We start from the raw sequence: 21,460 nt of genomic DNA on the forward strand, positions 1-21,460 counted from the left end.
GGCAGCTCGCGCGGCGCTTTAGCGGCGAAATGTTGTGTTCGGGGTTGTATTGTCGAGATATTTGTTTTTATTCGCAAACGAAATGTTTGAACAACGGCGACAATTTTATTTCGATTCAAATTTATTCCTAACGCTCGATTTATTGTGGGCAAAAGAAGGAGTGCGCTGCCCGCTCGTTGCCCGCTCAAGCGCCGCTGCCCGCTCGCTGCCGCGCCGCTGTTTTCGAGAACCGGTCTATTTGATTTTACGCATAAGATCCTGCCGCTTCCGCGCCGCCGCTGCTCCCGCCCCGCTGCCCGCTAAACTCGAGGCTGAGGCCTTACACCTGAAGTCTCGCTGACGTTTGACGTCTCATAAACACCCAAACACCCTCCTATGCTGCTCCCATGTCTCAGGCATCAACTCAATTGGGTATTTGAGACCATTTCCCAATAATTCTAAAGCACAACTTTTTTAAAAAGACACTTCTTTCTGGTCTTAAAAACTTAATTAATTTTTAATTACCTGTAAATTACGATTTTTCGTTGCATTATAATTGAAAAAAGTTTCATTGAGTTGATAAAATTGTGACGTCACATGCTAGTATTGCCGTACAAAATCTATGGGAGAGTGTCGTTTTGACAGTTTTAAAAAGTACGTCAATTGATTGGTGGTGTCAAATACCCTATTAAGCGCCAATTGTAAAATTTGCCCTATTTCTCAGTAACTTTCTCATAAAAACAGTTTCTTCGCTGAGTTGAATTTCATAAAATCGATACGCGAGCTTGTTAACAGTGAGTGAAAATGATATACCTAAAATTCATCGAATAATGAATTTTTGTGGTATACTTAACTGAAATCATGATCGATGCCAGTTGTGTTACTGTTGAAAATATAGCTACAAGGAACAACTTGTATGTTAATTGATGATATTAGCGTTAACGATAGCACAACATATTTCTAGTTGTAAGAGTAAAAGTTTATCAATGATTTAGATTACCACAATCCTGTTCCTTACACGCTGTGCCAAACGTTTATATGTATACCCTAATGATGGACCCTTGTCTTCCATAACTTTGTAAGTGCCGGCGCGTGACTATTATCACGCCCGTATATCATTATAGAAACAACAAAATCATTTGTACAATAATGTATTAAATAATTTTTACAATAACTTAAAGTCATAAATATAAAATGTAAGAGTTAATAAACACTGAATGGACATAATTCTTGTTTTTTTTAATCTTTGCTTTCAAATAACTGCTGGGATTTAGGGTAGTTTGTTTCAATGTTCTTCAGTACTTTCAGACCCTCTAGAAAGAGAAACATATTCAATAACATTTACAACAACTAATAATAGATATTCACCCCGTTTATAAACATAAATAAAATATAACTACCTTTTCCTCGACCTTTGCGTCGCAGTTCCGCTATTCTCTCTACTTCACTTTCTTCATCGACATCTCTCTCTTTCTTTTGCGACTCGTCTTGCGCTTGCTTTAGCAGAGATTCTTCCAAAAACGTCAGTTCTGAAAAGTCGATATACGAAGCAATTTAAAACTATTTGAAACATGTTACACACAAGCACAGGTCATCCCTATTTTTGTGATTGAGTAAAGATTCGGTCATTAAGGACAGGAATGCGCTGGACGCAGATCGCTTCCATCCAGCCAATCTAGAATCATTGAAGCAGGCCCATGTTCAATAGCTGAAATGATGATGATGCTGTTAGCTAACAAAGCGGTTTACTGGTGTGCCATTTATGGTCGAGGTCACGCCCATTCGTCGCTCACGTTAATTGCTTATTATCGTGATATAACGCCTAATGGTAACGAACGACGTATTGTCGACTAGGTAAAGATATAAGAAAGGTCGCGGGAAAAACCAGGCAGCACAGGACAGGTCGTATGGAAATCCTTGGGATTTCATTTGGCTGAAAAGAACGGTAGATAAGAAATAATAATTGGCTGTATCTCCTCAATAGTGCAGGCAGAGATAGGTGCCTATGCCTATCCGCTAGGTGTACACATCCCAACACATTATCATATCTCGAAGGGGGGGCCTCTTCGTGTTGGGCCTGGATTCCCATGAACGCCTTCCAAAAGGACCGGCCTCCGCGCCGTGCTTATCCACAAGAGAAATAAAAATAATAAAAACGTTTATTTGAACCAAAAGTTACATTATGCATGTATTACTATGCAAAAGTTAAGAAGAAAGCGGCTTACTGGTGAGCCGTGGGTCCATGCTGATCCAGGGCCCGCTGAAGATGCTGCCGGCGGTGGGCCGCGCCTTGGCCTCGGGCTCCATCAGCGCCGTCACCTGCTGCTTGCACTCCGTCGACAGCTGGTTCACCACGCTCGTGCGGAACCGCCACTTGCGCATCACCTGGGCGAGCGAAAGCAACGAACTTGTCATCGGAGACTTGACATGTTATGTATAGGACTCGAGATCGGCCCCTTTCTCACTGATAGAAAACTGAATTGACGAATTTATGGTTACTAATCGAACGTGATTGAATCAATTTGTTGAAATGAAGTTTGGGACATTATGGTATCTGCTAGAATACTCATGTAATCGTATCTGTCCCTTCCCGTAATTATGACGATATTAAAAATACTTAACACCAAAAATACTAAGCAGTTGAAATTATACGACTGGGTCGACGTCCAAAACCTTACCTGCTTCTCATATAATTTCTTCACTGATGTCTCGTTGAAGGGCAACGCTTTATTGAGCATCGTGTAAAGGATGATGCCTATGGACCACATGTCGGCCATTTTGGGCAGATACGGCACGCCTTTCAGCACCTCGGGCGCGGCGTACGACAGCGAGCCACAATACGTCTCGCTCAGAACATCCCGGTCTCTCTGTCGCACGATCCGCGCAAATCCAAAATCCGTTATCTTCACGTTGTAATTTGCCGTAATCAATATGTTCTCGCACTTCAAATCTCTATGCGCTATGTTCAAAGTGTGTATGTAGTAAATCCCCGAGATGATCTGCCTCATCCACAGCCTACTTTGATTCTCCGGAACGGGTCCGTTTTGTGTGAGGAAATCGAGCAAGTCACCGTTCTCGGCGAACCGTAGGAATATGAAGTATTTGGCGCGCCGCTGGAATATGTTCGACACGTGGACGACATGGGGGTGGTTGATCCGGATGAGTACGTCGAGTTCGCGAGGCAGGAATTTAGTGAGGTAGTCGCGCGGAGCCTGCGCTGTGTCGATGACTTTGCACGCCAGTACTGAATGCCGGGTCTCATCGACCATATGAGTTGCTTTATAAACCTGCAAAGGAAATTGATATGAAAACTATAATGAAAATATACGATAACACCACTACCACTTATTATCGTCCTGCTTTTTATATTTGGATATTTCTTAGTAAATAAAGAAATTACCTTAGCATAAGATCCCTCCCCTATTATTTTCTCTAATATAAACCCTTTTTCTTGAAGAACGACTAAATCTGATTGTGTTGTGCTAAGGTCTACTTTTTCGGTCGTTGGACCCATTTATGTCACTTTCCCATTCATTATTATTTCATTTTTGCTCTTATTCGTAACATAATGTTGTTAATCACAGCGAACAAGTCACAACTATTTATTTATCATGTTGATAAACTGGATTTCTTGGACAAAATAATAATTTTAAGCTATTGTCGACTTCATTACTTCATTTTCATTTTTGTATTTACGTCATTGTCATCTTATGCCATACGCCAGTATGAAGTTGGCACTCTTTGGTTTATAGAAAGAGGTACTACATGCTTATGCAATTTACTCTGATGCTGAAGAGCTGTAGAGAACCTAAACATTGTAAGAGGACAGAATATTGTTTTGTACTTACTATAGGCGTTTGTTAATTCAGTTTAGCACAGGAAAACTTACGTGCCATTAATTTAGAATTTACTGAGTTAACCCAGGTTTAGAGTTGCTGTATCTGTAAAGAAAGAAGCGTGAATGACGATGATAAACGCCCTTTATTACCACGGTCGGTAAACACAAACGAAATCACATTTAGATCAACAGATCTATTTCATAGAAATTTCGGATATGGGGACATGTAATAACAAAAATATATTCGCGTTATTAAAAGGCATGCAGAATTTCATTAATGCACAAATTTATTCACACACATGAAAAATAATTACCATGAAGACGAGGAACCATTAACATCAAAAGTATTTTTCATTAGAGATGTGTCTGGAAGACATGGTACCTCTTTATCTGGCTTGTCCTGTGCATTTGATTCAGATTTCCTTTGGAGCTGACTCTTTTCTTCTCGCGCCTTTTTGTATGCCAACGTCTCTTGAGGAGTCCATTCTGAAATATTACAAAAGTAATGTGAAGATAGTATGTTGTGTGACTATAGAAATACGGAAGGCATATTATTATTGATTTACCTAATAATCTAGAGTCCATGGCGATCCACTCGCTATGAATGATTTGGTCAACTTTGATCCTGCTCTGGTAATTTGGATCCAACATCAAAGTCACTAGACGCTTACAATTATCAGATATGGTATCCACATAACGCGAACGAAACTTCCAATTCCTGTTGATTTGTGCTTGGTAAAGTTGTTTTATGTGCTTATCCTCGAAAGGCATAGCTCTATTCAGCATGACGTAGAGCACTATTCCCAAGGACCACACATCCGTCGGTTTCGGATAATATGGAGCACCCTGTAGTATCTCAGGGGCAGTGTAAGACAAAGATCCGCAAAATGTTTCGCTGTGTATATCTTTCATTTTCTTATCCACACAAAGTCTGGCGAAACCGAAATCTGATAGCTTGGCGTTCTGATTAGCCGTAAGAAGAACGTTCTCACACTTTATGTCCCTGTGAGCTATTTCGAGCTCATGCATGTATTGGATGGCCAGGGCGAGCTGCCTCGTCCATATCCTGGCCTGATCTTCCTGCACTGCCCCCTTTTGAAGTATGTGCTCTAAGAGATCACCGTGCTCCATATACCTCATAAAAATAAAATATTTGTATCTTCTTTGAAAAATACTGTGCGTGTGCACCAAATGTGGATGGTTCAGTTTTATGAGCATTTCTATTTCTCTTGGCAGAAACTTCTTCACGAAATCCTTGGGAGCTGTGTTGGTATCAATCACCTTGCAGGCGAGCACAGACAATTTGTCATTTTTATTTGGATTTCTATACTCCGAAAGGTAGACCTGTGGATAATAAAAACAATGAAGTTTTATAACTTGGTTTCATGTACAGAATGCGTCAGGTTTAGCAGAGAATAATATGTTACAATACATAATTTATTTTAGAACGTGTCTAGAATTAGATATCAGTCTCTGCCTCGTTTAACTTACCTTAGCATATGAGCCTTCATTGACTTTCTTGATCATCTTATAACCACGAGTAGCGAGCGTTAATTGTTCAGAACCAGTTAATTTTAAATCGTCATCGATATGAAACTGCAAGGAATTGAACTACTATTCTTCAATACAACTCACTTAGGTCTTTTTCGTATGTTAATTATAAGACTACTCCTTATTCTGGATTATCATAGTTTTCATGGATTCGGGAATGAATCCTTAACTTAAAAATAATAATTGCGAAAGTCCAAAGAGTAGGTAAAGGCATATTATATTTACTACTATTTGCATTCGTAAATAATTATGACCTACTAAAGTTAATAATTGGCTTAGAAATTCAGGCTAACCTTTCTTACCTTGGATTTACCCTCCATCTATTCAGCTTTTTTTTGTTTAGCTGTCACATTTGCGAGAGACTTTAGCATTTCACTGGCCTATAAAATAATGATTAGTTATTAGATTGAGATGTTTTATTAATTGAATCGCAATTAATAGAAAATATTAAGCTTCACTTACCCTGTACACGGAATCCCTATTTGGCCCTTCATAAATATCTCCTTGCCTTTTCGGAGGGTTCCTGTGTACGTCAGACAATCTACGACGCTCTTCTTTTGCCTTTTTTAGCGCTGCTGCTTCTACTGCGTTCAAAGCTAAAATATAATTAATATTTTTAATGGTTGTCGGTAAAGTAGTACCCTTTTCTTTGTCATGTTCAAAACTTACACGTGAGTCTGCTGTCCATAGCAATCCACTCAGAACTGAGAACTTGATTGGCGGTATGTCTAAGCCCGGGGTCGGGTTCTAATAAATGTTTCACTACGGTCTTGCACTCTAGAGTGAGAATGCTGGCCACGCGCGATCTGAACCGGTACTTCTTGCCCATCTGCTGCTCGTATAACTTTCGCATGCGAGTGTCATCGAACGGCATCGATTTGTTGAGCATCACAAACAATACCACCCCCAGGGACCATAAGTCTGTCGGCTTCGGTAAATAAGGCTTGCCGCGTAGAATCTCCGGCGCTGCATAGGACATCGAGCCGCAGTAGGTCTCGCTTAGTATCGGTGTTTCATCTTCGTCCACGCAAGACCTCGTGAAACCAAAGTCCGACAGTTTCACATTAAAGTTTGCCGTTAACAAAATATTCTCACACTTGATGTCTCTGTGTGTGATCTCCAACTCGTGAAGATACTGTAGTCCCAAAGCCAACTGCCGGAACCACACCCTGGACTGGTTCTCTGATACGCAACCGTTCTTTAAAATATAACCCAGAAGGTCTCCATTCTCAGTGAATCGCATAAAAATATAGTATTTGGTTTTTCTCTGAAATATGCTGTGAGTATGCACAAGGTGAGGGTGGTTCAACCGAATCAACACGTCAATCTCGCGCGGCAAGAATTTGACGACGAAATCCTTAGGTGCCTTTGATGTCTCGATTATCTTACACGCGAGCATTGACTTATGAGCATCATCTTTCCCTGAATACTCTGCTAAATATACCTGTAGCAGAACACTTTTTGTCAGGAGTATACACTAAACAGAAAACTTATTGATTTATTCGAATTTAAAATTACCTAGGTACCTTAGCGTATGCGCCTTCACCGATGAATTTAGTTAGTTTATATCCTTTTGAAGATAGTGTATTTTCTTCCGATGGGGTAGTTTTCAAATCGGACATGATACGACTATGGGGTTAGGCATAAAGTACTCCGCCCGCCAGACAATACACTCCAACGCTTTCCCAGTATCCGTTGGCCGTACATTTGCATCCAAAAGAAAAGCAGGCAGCATTTTTACGTTGTTATAAACAAACTCTCACAATAATTTTGGCTTTACATTCTGATAGGTATGTTTGGATTGGTGACAGACCTGTCACTTGTCCTGTGACAACCTTCTGTCATTTACTTATTCTTCTACATCCTCTTAAAAGAGGAAAAGGTTATTTGTGTTAAGGCATAGACGTAGGTAGCAGACACAGTAGCAGAGGCAGAGCATCAGTTTACCCTGTTAGCTTCATAGATGGGTGAGAGTTGAAGATTCGACTGAGAATATCCACTGATATTCCTAATAATCACACCACAAGCCGGTGATGATTTTAGTTATGATCAGATGCTTAAAGTCAAGTCAAAAGAGGGATGGTATATTAACTAAAGATTAAACTGAAATAAAACCACCTGATTCAGTCTTCTGCGTTATATTAACAAAACAACAACATTTAAATAACTTAAATTACACAGCTCCTACAAATAAAATTGTATGACTTATAAAATCAGTAATTACGTTTGCATTTGCTTTTTACTCAAAAACTCACCAGCCAGAGATATCCTTTGCAGGAAAGATGGCGCTGGCGTCAGCAGCAATTCATAAGCGTCAACATCCATGTGTTCTGGATACTTGTTTTCTCTCCGGATTCGCTCCAAAATGCGTTGAGGTTCGCATTTCGGTCTAGTTTTCCAATCATTGTTCAAAAACTCTTGAATTGCTTTGGGCAATAGCTTATACGCTTCCTTCGCTCTGCTCGAACTAGGTGGTTGGAGAGTATCAGGATCTTGCGACGCTACAATGATGTCATCAACTTCAACATCTTTATCTACCGGCTTATCAGTATCTGTAGAATTTTCATCAGTTACAGTTTCAGATTCATCCGCTTCAGCAAGCAGAAGAGAACCATTGTAATATTTAGACAATTTCTCTTTTACAATTTCAGTTAAACTCGATTCGTTAATAATATTCTCTCTCTCAGTACCATCAATGTTAACATATCCGGTCCTCGTTTCTGTTTTTATAAGAACTTGATTCTGATCTATTTTGTTTTCAACTAATACTCCTTCAGTTGTCACATTACTAGTTTCTTCAACAACTTCTGGCGTATTTTTTACGTTTTCGGTTTTGTTATTGTTCTTTTTATTTTCGGATGCTTCAATTAAAGTCATGAATTTGATGTTATCTTCCTCTTCAAGTAATTGATAGACTCTGTGGACTTCACTTATGTTTATACTGAAAAATAAAGACATTAATATATTTTTTAAATTATTATAGATGGTATGTATCATTTTAAATCTAAGAAAAGAGATACAACCCTAATTTTGGCGAGTAATTTCAATTAATGTATTGGGTTCGAAAGAGAGCGACACTCTCTCTCTCTCTCAATAGTGTTTGACTGGTGAAGATATAATGCAACGTTGAATGCCAACTGTTAGGCCTCAGCCTCGAACTTAGCGGGCAGCGGGGCGGGAGCGGCGGCGGCGCTGGAGCGGGGCGGGCAACGCAGACCCGTTCTCGAAACAAGCGGGCAGCTCGCGCGGCGCTTTAGCGGCGAAGTGTTGTGTTCGGGGTTGTGTTGTCGAGATATTTGTTTTTATTCGCAAACGAAATGTCTGAACAACGGCGACAATTTTATTTCGATTCAAATTTATTCATAACGCTCGATTTATTATGGGCAAAAGAAGGAGTGCGCTGCCCGCTCGTTGCCCGCTCCCTCGCCGCTGCCCGCTCGTTGCCCGCTGCCGCCCCGCTGCCGCGCCGCTGTTTTCGAGAACCGGTCTATTTGATTTCACGCATAAGATCCTGCCGCTCCCGCGCCGCCGCCGCCACCGCCCCGTTTCGTTGCAGTTGCGTTTCACCGTCTGTTCTGGGCCTTAGAGTTACTATTTTATGAAAGACATTACCTACCAACACTATTTTGGATTTATCGTCTAGGCATGTTTTAATGTCAACTCACCCTTGCTTCGCTTCGTGGCAGCAATACAGCATGGTCGGATCAATAGGATGGGCTTCTGTGTTGAATATGTACCCGCCGACATCCACCACACATTCCCCGTTGGGTGTATTTATGACTGTTCCGTGCACGCCTGGGTTGTGAATAAAGTTGTCAGGGTCGAACAATAAGTATAGGTATTTGGTGGTCTCGGCTAGAAAGAAGGATTCCATGCGGTCCTCTTTGCGGTGGTCGCGGACGTCTTTTATCTGGAATAGGTATTTTAATGGAATTAGTATGAAATGTTTTAATGGAGAAATGTCCTTTTAATTTGTGAGGTAATGCAAAAAAATGTTTTAGTGTCATCATGGAAAGTCGATAAAGCTTGCATCATAAATCCAATCTATTTTGAAATTGATACGTATTAAATGTGGTAGTGCGAAAAAGGATCAAAGGAGCTATAACTAAGCTTGTTATAACTGAAGTTATTATTGAACAGTTAATCCAAATTACTAAGAACAAGAATAAAACCGCCAAATCTTTCACAAACAATGTGAAGAAGTAGAAGAGCTTGTTTTCAACAAAAAATGCTAATTATATCTCACTTACCGTAGCATAACCGCAGTTAGTCTTAGCGCTGTGCTGTATACTCCTAAGAATATCTTCTCCCATCTGCAGCAGTATGGGGTCTCTAGTGTCTCTATACAGGTACATAATAGACTCAATCAGCTCGGGCCGTAGCGGGTAGCTCTCACGAGCAGTCGACGCCTCGCCCGTGCCCAAGTTGTAGACTTCAGGAGTGAAGCCATACTGCTTCCACACGCTGTGGTAGTTATGGATGATACGCATGGCTGTGTCGCTTTCACCTGGTAAGAAAAGGTGGAGTTAAATTTGGGAGATAGGCAATGACACAAAAATAAGTCTCAGATGAAACTCACTAAAAAGTGGTGGTTTACTATTTTTGCGATTAAAATTCTTGGTCACCGCCACTATAGTAGCGCACATTTTCCTCCAAACCTTGAGGGTAACTTAAATTATGTCTAAATTAGCTTGTGTCACTTACTCTTGTGGATGCCAATACAGCTAATTTAGACAGCTTACTCTTAAGACATCAGCTGGATTATGGAACCAATTGGAGTATGGTAACAATCGGATTAAGACAATTGATGAGCACATGAGCACAATTATTATTATTATCTATCCACATATATGTATATCACCATGTTTTAAGCAAATAAATTTATTTGATTTGATTTGATTTGATTTGACATCAGCTGGAGTATGACACCAGCTGAAGTACCTATAATAATACATGCAGGAGTCTGTCACTAGCTGGATTATGACACCGGCTAGAGTGTGACGTCACCTATCAGGCTCAGCAGCCCCGGGTAGTAGGACTCCAGCGACTGGAACACGGGCAGCGTGACGTGGCCGCGCAGCATGGTGGCCCACACGAACCAGTCGTCCTTGCGCAGGTACCGGTCGATGGACTGCCGCGCTTCCAGAACCATCGACACCGGCTAGTGTGACGTCACCTATCAGGCTCAGCAGCCCCGGGTAGTAGGACTCCAGCGACTGGAACACGGGCAGCGTGACGTGGCCGCGCAGCATGGTGGCCCACACGAACCAGTCGTCCTTGCGCAGGTACCGGTCGATGGACTGCCGCGCTTCCAGAAACATCGACATCAGCTCCGGCTTCTCTAGTAGAATTGCACCTGGAATATACAAGTGTTTGTTGACTGACAAAATATGAATGACAAACTGGGAAGGATCTTCTGTGAATCTCGTGATAATCGAAAGCCATAATTTTATTGCAACCTTGTTGCGACGTGCGTGTGTTGACGAGGATGGAGCAACTACGCAAAGAGATTGAACCATAGCATCTTAAGGTTTAAGATATCCGGACATCATGAGCGTAATATCGCTGTCCTTCGTACGCAAGCGCCACATTGCTCAAAAAAAATTTACCAAAATTAGGGACAAAGAGATTTCTAAGTTATTAAAGAACCTTACCTTTTACTAAATACTCATAATATGAATCAACTCCACCCCCAATCCCAGCATCCTGTGCGGTCCATCGACCAGTCATGACATCAATGTGGTTTCCAACTAGGCCTATTGGAGACCTGTGGTGGTACAGTGCTTTTAATGCATTGAGTGCAACCTGAAACAGCAAAGATTGATTTAATTTTGCCAATAACAGAGAAAAACGACTCATTAAAGAAAGTACACAAAGTGCTGTAGGGCCCCATAATGTTCTAAATATTGAGTATATGGAATCAGATGTTAGTATCAAAGTTTCTGCTGTATGACAGGTACACATAGCTTTGCTTGGTTTAGGATTAGATGGCTTGTAAAATGCCCAAGGATATTAATTAATTATTTATGTTAACAGATCTTCAACCACTTTAAATCAATTAATGAAAAAAATTATTCCAGTACCTCTTCATATAAAGGATCTCCAGTGAGCCTGCTCAGAGTGCCAAACTCAATGATAAAGGTCCCAACACCAGCTGTGCAAGTCACACTGGTCTCCCCAGGGGGCACTCCAGACCTTAGGTTGATGGTGCCGTAAGGCATGCCCGTGGTGGTGTCAAATGCTGCAATCAGCCTTTGGGCTACATCTTCTGCTAATCGCAAGAGCGGGCCATTACAGGGCCAGCCAGGTTCCAATTTTGCACCAGTTCTGCAAATATTTTTAGTCATAAGTAATTTATTGTATGCAATATGGCTTTTACAGAGTGCTTTTACATGTCCCATTTCAACCACCCCTGTTGTTAGAATGAAACTAGTTTTAACTCAACTGGAAGATACAGAAACTGTTTTACAAGTAGTTTGTAAGCATTAGCCCTACATGAAATGGGTTTATATTTGTCTCAGATATACAATTATTAGAAGCAAGATTCAAAGTGATAAGTTACAAACCATTATAATATGGCTAATGTTAATAGCTTCTATTTACAATGGACTTACTTGTAAGAAAGTAGATGAGCACTGAGAAGTCCTCCTGTAATCCTGATGTTGGTTTCAAAGACAGACACGTTAATATCTGAGTCAAAGTTCTTCTTCTGAAGTAGAATATCTACGACTCGGTTGAATTCTGTGTAGTTGCCCATTATGGCCAGTGTGTCCAGAGCATCGATGAGCGTTAGAGAGTAGCTCCCCCACGTGTCGACACCGTCGCAACTGAGAGGACGGAGCTCGTCGTAAGGGTATGCGTACCGTAAGTAACTGTCGTAGGCATGTTGGAACATTTCACGAACCTCCTCCCTGAAATAAATTTAAACTTGATTAATGTGGTTTAAGCGGTTCATTCTTACAACTGTAAGTACTGTATTTTGTATTTGTTTAATAATATTCAGTGAGGTTATGGAGTAGCAATAATTTGCATATTTCCAAAGCACATAGCCACATAATTAATATATGGATTTTAACACGTACCTTAGTCGTAAAATATCTTCTTTACTATATTCTCTTAGGCTTGAACATTTATTACAGAAAAATAAGAGAAATAAACAAATTGATGCTTTCAAAATCATTTTTTACACCACACTGGATTAAAGACCTCTGTTTCAACAAAGATGCCAGACGACTATACCTACAAAGTGAATTAGAGATATTTTATTTCTATTTTCTTATAATATTATCTATAATATTTAATTTTAATTTAATTTTTCAGTTCATTAGCATTTTTACGTGTATTTTGTTACTGTCAAAAACAGCTGATGCCATGAACATAAACGTCAACTTGACGTTTTCTAAAGCTAGGTCTACACGATATTACACGGTATTTGTGGAGTTGGTAACATACAACGTTACTACGATATTGCGGACAACTGTAGGAATATTCTCGGCTATGCGATCAACAACAGCATAATATTTTAAAGAGCTGCTTGAGTTTCAGATTTAGAAGAAAAAAATAGTTTGATAATTATTTGTGGTGATAAAGTTCACATTTTTGGGACTGATAAAAACTTTTTTCAATTATCTAGGCTTTATTTTAAGTTTAAAAATGTAGCTAAATGTTTTTTATAGCTTTTAAGTTAATTAAAGTATTTTAATACTTTATATATAACGTAAACGTTACTAGTTATTAGATCTGCATACATATAGCCTAAGCCTTATTTTATGAGCCGCCAATTGTCAATAGACAAAAGATTTACTGATGTCCTATTGGTTCATTTTTGAAATATCATAGACAAAAGAGCAACGTAAACTGCAACAGCTGAAAATGCCAAAATGTCTGTTGTCCGTTGACGCTATCGTAGCGTTTTTGAGGGTGATTTTGGAATAATCATCTCATTTTTGTATTGTACACGCTTTATTTCAAGAAGAATGTGTTCCTGGATTTGCTAGTTATCCGTATATCTGCTTTGGTCGCCATCATCTGCCATTCTCGCGGCCTGCGTTGTTAGCTGATCTGGTATTTTGGTAGTGTAAACGAAAAAGCAGGAGCAATGGCATTCAGAATTCACGAAGATCAAGAAAATTCAGCTCTCGGGCTTCGAAAAGATAATGCTGACGTATTTTCGGCTGCAAACCAGCGGCGTGCACTCGTCGACCTTAGCCACTTCGCGTGTAACCAGAACCGGAATATAAAACTTGTGAGTAAACTTTCAATTATGCTTTTTGTATTTCCGCGTTCATTTGATGTATTCCGTAAATGATCCACATAGACCACGTAGATTTTCTCTTTAACTTATCATACCGTCTTGACCGTTTCTTTTCCGATTAGGTTATTTTAACGGTTTGTTTGTCTTCAGCCTGGATTGACGAATGGACCTACTAAAGTTCAAGATGAGAACAGGACGGTACGTCTTATTAAGAATGAAAAGAACATTGTCCCCCCTGTTGCACAATTTCGCGCGTTCAGCGTGTATGAAGACAAACCGTCTGAGGCGGAGGTGAAGAAACGCGAGCCGTTCAAGTTTGGCACCAAAGAGATCAAGAAGGATAACTTCTTCAAGAATGCAGCCGAAAACGTGAAAGCTATCTGTGCACAGGTTGAGAAGCAATCAGATTGGCAGAAAGATGCACCTCCAAAAAGGTTAGTTTGTCAAAAATACCTCCAACTTAATTTTTAAAAATGGTGTTTTTTCACAAGAAATTCCATTATAACCCTACTTTCATGGTATTTTATTTTATGGTATTTTCTTATTACTATGACAAATTGGAATGTGATAGTTGAACTTCATATTGTTTTATTTCCTGTACAAACAAAATGTGCCATTGCCCAAGATTTAGCATTAGCCATCTAGATTACCAACCTACCTACCTAAACTTATAGGCCATCTGGATTCATGTCATGCTTAGACAGTTGAGTCTTTAGGTTATTTGAGGTACCATTGGTAATTTTCAGACCCTTACAAGAAAAGAAAGATGTGGAGTCTCCCATGTCCGTGGTGGATTCTAGCATCCTATCGATGTCCATCTCCAAAAATGAGAGTCAAATACTTGACAGTCTCTATGAAGATGAAGATGCTACCACCGCACAGACTGACCGTGAAATGTTCTTCCATGTTGTGGAGTATCGGCAAGATATATACGAATACATGAGGGAAATTGAAGTGAGTACTCTAGGAGTCATTTGTGTTGCAAAAGTTTTGGTATATCACATTCTTGAGGCTTGCCTATGTCCTTGGGTCATATTTAAACATAAACGGTATACAAACTGTAAATGTAAAATAATTATGCCTAGTTTATAAAAAAAATATTAATAATTGTGTAAAATAAATAAGATTATAGTAGTAGTATAAACATTTATTCATACTTTTTCAATTTATTTTAGGTGAAAAACAGAGCAAATCCTCGCTATATGCGCAAGCAACCTGACATCACTCACATGATGCGCTCTATCCTAATTGATTGGTTGGTTGAGGTCTGCGATGAGTATGGACAGCAGAGTGAAACCTTGCACTTGGCTGTCTCATATGTCGATCGGTTCTTGTCCTACATGAGCGTGGTCCGCACCAAGCTTCAACTTGTTGGTACAGCTGCTACATACATTGCTGCGTAAGTATCCTATTTAAAATTGTATAATGTCATGTGTCCTATTTGCAGAGTTGCGAATTCAAAATTATTCGTTTTGAAATACTGGAAAATATGTAACGAAATATATTTGTGCAACAGGAAATACGAAGAGGTGTACCCTCCAGAGGTGTCAGAGTTTGTGTACATCACCGATGATACTTACACGAAGCGTGAAGTGCTCCGCATGGAGCATCTTATCCTGAAGGTGCTGTCGTTCGACCTCTCCACGCCCACATCGCTGGCCTTCCTCTCTCACTACTGCATCTCTAATGGACTCTCCAAGAAGACCTTCCATTTGGCAGCTGTAAGTGTTATTATTATTATAAAACTTTATTGCCCAATAAAATAGTACAAAAGGTGGACTTAATGCTATTTAAGCATTCTCAGCCAGTCGACCCCTGGGTTATGCAGAAAGCTGTGAGTGTTCTATCTAAAAGCTAATAGAATATTGTAGAATCTATTCTATTATCTTTTTAGAACCATTTTATTAGTAATGGTGCCAATGTAAAAGGTGTGCAATTTTTTTTATGTATGACAAGGCAGATATTTGACCGCAATCGCAATTTAAATTCATTTTAAAATCAGCTATTTTCTAACAACCTCTCTTTAAACTAGGTAATGACCTACCTACCTACATAAAGCCTTTGGAATTAATCTCAAAGTTGCAGTTTTTTCTGCTGAAACACTTGTGCATATTTGTAAAACAAAATCTAAGTTGGGTCTGACGTAGAATGTCTACTTCGCATAATGAGCATTTCACCAGATGCGCACTTTTCTATACAAATGTAAGGGCTGAAGAGTTTGTTCTGCATCAGACCCTTTGAGTAGCTATATTTTTTACATCTTTTAAAATGTACAAATAAATGAGCATTTCACCAAATGCGCACTTTTCTATACAAATGTAAGTTCTGAAGAGTTTGTTCTGCATCAGACCCTTTGAGTAGTCTTTCTTTTGTACAACTTTTAAAATAAACATAATATCCAACAGTACATCGCAGAGCTGAGCCTTCTGGAAGCGGACCCGTTCCTGCAGTTCAAGCCGTCGGTTATCGCGGCGAGCGCGTTGGCCACCGCCCGCCACTGTCTTCTGTGCGAGCGCTGCGCTGCGGACGAAACTGATTCCACTGTGGAAGACCGCCCGGTCAATGGTAAGTTTTTATGTCTATGGAAATAAGTGACTAATGTTGGTTGAAGTGGTTTTCCTAAAACCATTGAATGTGTTGTACACACGCCCATACTGTTAACTATCCATTTCCGTTTTTGCTCTCGCTCTAATCAAATGGCGATTCTTTGCGATAGAACGAGATGACATGACTTTCAATGGGCAGTTAACACTGTTGGCGATAGTACACATGAATTTACGAGACTGTCTTTTTGGAAATTGAAAAATGAAGTCTTGGTGTAGTATTCGATGTTGTGGACATCCATATCCACGCATATGACATGCATATCCAGTAAACACTATAGCACTAGCATCATGTGTATTTGGCAAAGATTTAGGTTAGGTTATTTTTCATTGTACTTCAACTGGTAATGAGCTAGCGACTGTACACAAACAAGGTCTTTTGTCATTAGTGTCCCTCATAATGTCCAGTTTCCAAAACTTGCCAAATGTTTCTCTCTAGCATCTAGAAAAGGCACCCTAGGAGTAACACAAGTGTGTAAACTAATCTACAACTTCTCTTTTCCCACAGACGACGCGGTGGGCTCAGGGGCGCGCGCGCACGCGTCGTGCCTTGCAGCGGCGTGGCCGAGCGCGCTAGCCTCGTGCGCGGGCTACAGCGCGTCTGAGCTCGAGCCGTGTCTCAGGGAGTTAGCACGAGCGCACTCGCACGCGGCGCAGCAGCCCTACCAGGCCATACCCGACAAGTACAAGAGCAACAAGTGAGTACATTGGTTACTAGCAGCGGCGTGGCCGAGCGCGCTAGCCTCGTGCAGAGTAAATACAAATGAGTGCGTTTCTATGAAGATGACCTATCTTCATAGAAACGCACCGAGCGCGGTTTGTATGTGAGCGCGCGCCAATACGTATGCGGCGCGCACGCACACACTGACAAGATTCGGGGCAACTCACCGCTAATCAACGCTAAATTTTGTCAGTGTGTGCGTGCGCGCCGCATACGTATTGGCGCGCTCACATACAAACCGCGCTCGGGCGTTTCTATGAAGATGACCTACTCATTTGTATTTACTCTGCTTCGTGCGCGGGCTACAGCGCGGCTGAGCTCGAGCCGTGTCTCAGGGAGTTAGCACGAGCGCACTCGCACGCGGCGCAGCAGCCCTACCAGGCCATCCCCGACAAGTACAAGAGCAACAAGTGAGTACATTGGATACTAGCCAATTGTCTAGCAGCGGCGTGGCCGAGCGCGCTAGCCTCGTGCAGAGTAAATACAAATGAGTAGGTCATCTTCATAGAAACGCACCGAGCGCGGTTTGTATGTGAGCGCGCGCCAATACGTATGCGGCGCGCACGCACACACTGACAAGATTCGGGGCAACTCACCGCTAATCAACGCTAAATTTTGTCAGTGTGTGCGTACGCGCCGCATACGTATTGGCGCGCTCACATACAAACCGCGCTCGGGCGTTTCTATGAAGATGACCTACTCATTTGTATTTACTCTGCTTCGTGCGCGGGCTACAGCGCGGCTGAGCTCGAGCCGTGTCTCAGGGAGTTAGCACGAGCGCACTCGCACGCGGCGCAGCAGCCCTACCAGGCCATCCCCGACAAGTACAAGAGCAACAAGTGAGTACGTTGGTTACTAGCTAATTGTCTAGCGGGGTTTACTGCCGGCCGTTTTTGCGCGGCCGAGCTTTATCCGTGTCTCAGGGAGTTAGCACGCGAGTAACAAGAATGTGAGCTACCGATTCGAAGATGGTAGTTGATAGTACTAAACTAGTGAGCTATGATACTAATGCCCATGACAGGGGCCAGAAAAAGCCCCCCTGAAAAAGAACCCTAGATACACCAAAGCAAAGGTCATTCACTGCTGAACATAGGCTTCCCCCAAAGATTTTTATATGAGTGGCCTGAATCCAGCGCCATCCTGTTATCTTTATGAAGTTATAATTTCATTAAGAAGACCTTTGAATTTCAACAATGATTTTTGAATCTTGCTTACATTATTGCATAGTCAGTCGATTTGGCGACAGTTGTAAATATGTCTGTGTCTTGTATGATAAATAATAATGCTGGCTGCGCATGTTCAAAGTTCATCGATCAGACAACTGTTACTTGGTTTTGTAGGTCGTGCTGAATGTAGGTCTTCGCACTTTTCGCTGACTGTACAGCAGTCAATCTTGCAATCAGGGTTCGAAAATATCCGATATTTATTATAAATATCAAAATATCGGATATTTATGATATATATCCGATATATATCAACTTTGATATATATCAATTTTGTATGAAAGCCATTATAGTATGAAATAGTATTATTTTATTGTATTATTCATGAGTACTATTGCATATGTGTTATATGAACCTGTTTTTAATGTTTTATAACTTAAAATCAGACAAATAAAGCAAAAACATAAAATATCTTTGAAATACGGCAAAATCAACTAAAAAAATAAAAATCTTATGTCAAAAAGTAAACAAATTTTTAAAGTTGATATATATCATCAAAACCGGCTTGATATACAGCCTTGGCCAAAAGTATTGAGCACCCCCTAAATACTGCTTATACATGATAACTATAAAAGATACTCAAAGATATTTGATAAAAACCTTTCTTTGACAGGTTTTGAAACATAAACTCACGGCACAACGTGCAATAAAACACGTTTCGAGATGTTTAGCTATGATACTGTAGTATTGTTAGTCTTTGAAAAATCATAAAAAATCTTTTTCCGACCTCGCTGCTGAGTTATCAGCTGAAATTAATACGCCGATTTCTGCAAGAACAACTCGCAGAAGACTCCAAGAAGCTGGGCTTAAGGGCTATACAGCCAGAAAGAAGCCATGGCTCTCAGTAAAGACCAAAACAGCTCGTTACGAGTAGGCTTTAAAATATCAAACTTTTACCGAGGAAGATTAGAAAAATATTGTGTGGTCAGATGAATCAAACTTTGAGGTAAGTTAGCCAATATCATGTAATAACAATACGCGACAATAATATTATAAAACTATATTTGTAAAAATAAATATTGGACCGAAAAACACTTAACAAAATTTCGTTACTTTACGATTGTTGGCACACCTGGTGTGACATTTGTCCGTCGTCGAGTAGACGAAGAATTTACCCCGGAGTGTAAGGTACCTACCGTCAAACATGGCGGCGGCAGTGTGATGGTCTGGGGGTGCATAAGCGCCGCAGGAGTTGGGGAAATGTTTGTGTGTGAAGGACGCATGGACTCTACAAAGTACATAAACGTTCTTGAATCCGCACTTCTGCCCTCGTTTACAACACTTTTTGGTGACACCAACATGGAAAGCGTCAAATTCCAGCAGGATAACGCACCTTGTCACAAACGATGGCTTGGTTTAGTGACAATAACATCGAGCTGCTTGAATGGTCTGCCCAGTCACCAGACCTGAACCCCATCGAGCATTTGTGGGGTCTATTGAAGGACAAGGTCCGGCGCCATTGAATAAAAACAAAAGAAGACCTAAAACGTCGCTTGCGGGAAGAGTGGAACGCTTTAACATGTGACGATTGTAATAAATTAGTACAATCTTTACCAAAAATAACTTCTGCAGTAATTAAGGCAAAGGGTGGTCCAACAAAGTATTAATTTTTTGTTGTTAATAAACAATATAAAACTGTTAAAAACTGTTTTGATTCAGACACATGTATAATTCCTTCAAAATTAATGAATATCATGGGTGCTCAATACTTTTGGCCAAGGCTGTATATCGGATATATATCCGATATATATCTTGATATATATCCCTTGATATATATCCTCGAACCCTGCTTGCAATACTCATAATTTACGTAACCACTATCTTAGCCTAGGCGCAGACCACCGTTTTTAGTTGGCCGATAGTTTGATCATATTTTACCCCAAATCATAATGAAAATTACTACACCCATCCTATCTTTTTCCAGATTCGAAGCGGTATCAACAATCGAGCCTCGCCCCATGTATCCCGTAGGCAAGTACCAGGCGCCGCCGCCCGCGCGGCCCGCGCCCGAACCCGCGCGCGCCAGCTAGTCTCACTACACTACACAGTTACACACACACAACCTCGCTCTCTGCACATCTATATGCCCGTAAACGCAAACACTACCCGCATTTGTTAACACGACTTTTACTGAACATTTTACTCGCCTTTTTCTTCATTCGTTCGTTTGATATTTAAAATAGCTAATAATAGCACAAACGACTTGGTGGGAACACCTGCCTCGTAGATAAAAAGGTATGGTAAATGAAGCATAGCTACATTTTTGTTTTACATAATGATTAATGATAGTTATTGGTCTTTCCTTGGTAACATGAATATACATATGCGAATAATCGTGAAGAAATATCTAGTCTCCAAGTCTTAAAATAATATTACGAACTTGAGCAATTTCAGATGCACATTTTTAAAACAGTGGAATAACGTTATAATAAAAAGACTTGAGTTTTGCCAAGTACTTATGTTCTTTGCGTGTATTGCGAATGTGGTATGTTTGTGAATACGGGCTTAGTCCACTCGTGGTAATACACCTATGCTGTCATAGTTTTGCCACGAAAGGGCTGTGTACACCAGATTCAATATGACAGGGTGTAACAGATCAATATTTTTTGATACTTTTAACAATTACATGAATGGTGTCATAATGAAAAAGGTGTATTTACTAGCGAATCTCGATTCTATTTCGTCTAATGCGTTCTTGGATACACAAAATTAAATATTGTTGCATATTGGTTCTATGCCACTACATCAGCCAACATAACATCTAACAAGAATTTAATTTTTTTTAAGGCCAGTCCGCATTTACAAAAAGGTGAGTACACGGTAATTATGATTGTTTACTGTTATAAATTAATATTGTTGCATTTGTTTTGTCTAAGCCTAAATAATCGAATATTCCAAATGTTTACAACATATTGTGGAGTAAGTTTGTGTGAGTTGTTACGCTAGTTTAATAAATAACTGTTTCCAACGGAAATAAAAACAGACTTTTCTCTGTCTATAAAATAGCTTTATGTTTGGACATTATGTCATAAAAAACATGGCAAGTTTTTACACATGTATCTAACCAAAGAGATTTGGAATACGGCCGGTATGTAATGTAACCTCTGATTTACAAGATATCCATTAAACTACAGGTAAAGAAAAGTTAATAGGATTTTAAAAAATACGCTTAGGGTTTGTAGAAGTTATTAGTTAAGGCCCCTGTACAGACTTAAGTATTAGAATATTGCTTTATATCCAACTTGCCCAATCGTCGCTGTGTTCATATCCTGTGGAGTCGTCTTCCGCCTT

The 21,460-nt window shown here is 40.3% G+C and overlaps 3 protein-coding genes and 1 pseudogene across 4 annotated transcripts; 1 reads left to right on the forward strand and 3 right to left on the reverse strand.

The window, feature by feature from the left end:
- Window positions 1-1,114: 1,114 nt before the first annotated feature.
- On the reverse strand, window positions 1,115-3,916 carry LOC135073133 (testis-specific serine/threonine-protein kinase 3-like). 2 transcript variants are annotated; one of them, XM_063967177.1, is made up of 6 exons: window positions 3,869-3,887; window positions 3,380-3,787; window positions 2,658-3,266; window positions 2,205-2,364; window positions 1,380-1,508; window positions 1,115-1,292 (listed from the first exon to the last, which is right to left on the reverse strand). In XM_063967177.1, the coding sequence occupies exons 2-6, from the start codon at window positions 3,491-3,493 to the stop codon at window positions 1,219-1,221; spliced, it is 1,086 nt and encodes a 361-aa protein (XP_063823247.1). In that variant the 5' UTR covers window positions 3,494-3,787; window positions 3,869-3,887; the 3' UTR covers window positions 1,115-1,218. The 2 variants fall into 2 exon arrangements, with proteins under 2 accessions (XP_063823247.1, XP_063823248.1); XM_063967178.1 differs by lacking the exon at window positions 3,380-3,787 and having other exon boundaries at window positions 3,828-3,916.
- On the reverse strand, window positions 3,835-7,415 carry LOC135073135 (putative ribosomal protein S6 kinase alpha-1; annotated as a pseudogene).
- Window positions 7,416-7,490: 75 nt separating this feature from the next.
- Window positions 7,491-12,710, reverse strand: LOC135073136 (ER degradation-enhancing alpha-mannosidase-like protein 2). Its single transcript, XM_063967180.1, has 8 exons — window positions 12,451-12,710; window positions 11,983-12,279; window positions 11,452-11,695; window positions 11,023-11,173; window positions 10,545-10,724; window positions 9,619-9,875; window positions 9,034-9,278; window positions 7,491-8,309 (listed from the first exon to the last, which is right to left on the reverse strand). The coding sequence occupies exons 1-8, from the start codon at window positions 12,546-12,548 to the stop codon at window positions 7,589-7,591; spliced, it is 2,193 nt and encodes a 730-aa protein (XP_063823250.1). The 5' UTR covers window positions 12,549-12,710; the 3' UTR covers window positions 7,491-7,588.
- A 516-nt stretch (window positions 12,711-13,226) lies between these two features.
- LOC135073132 (cyclin-A2-like) lies at window positions 13,227-20,704 on the forward strand. The gene is made up of 8 exons (XM_063967176.1): window positions 13,227-13,613; window positions 13,773-14,056; window positions 14,369-14,576; window positions 14,798-15,021; window positions 15,139-15,343; window positions 16,028-16,187; window positions 16,734-16,923; window positions 20,094-20,704. Exons 1-8 carry the CDS (start codon window positions 13,467-13,469, stop codon window positions 20,197-20,199), a joined length of 1,524 nt encoding a protein of 507 aa, XP_063823246.1. The 5' UTR covers window positions 13,227-13,466; the 3' UTR covers window positions 20,200-20,704.
- Window positions 20,705-21,460: the final 756 nt, after the last annotated feature.

Source organism: Ostrinia nubilalis, chromosome 7 (genome assembly GCF_963855985.1).
Source record: "Ostrinia nubilalis chromosome 7, ilOstNubi1.1, whole genome shotgun sequence".
Classification (NCBI taxonomy): Eukaryota; Metazoa; Arthropoda; class Insecta; order Lepidoptera; family Crambidae; genus Ostrinia; species Ostrinia nubilalis.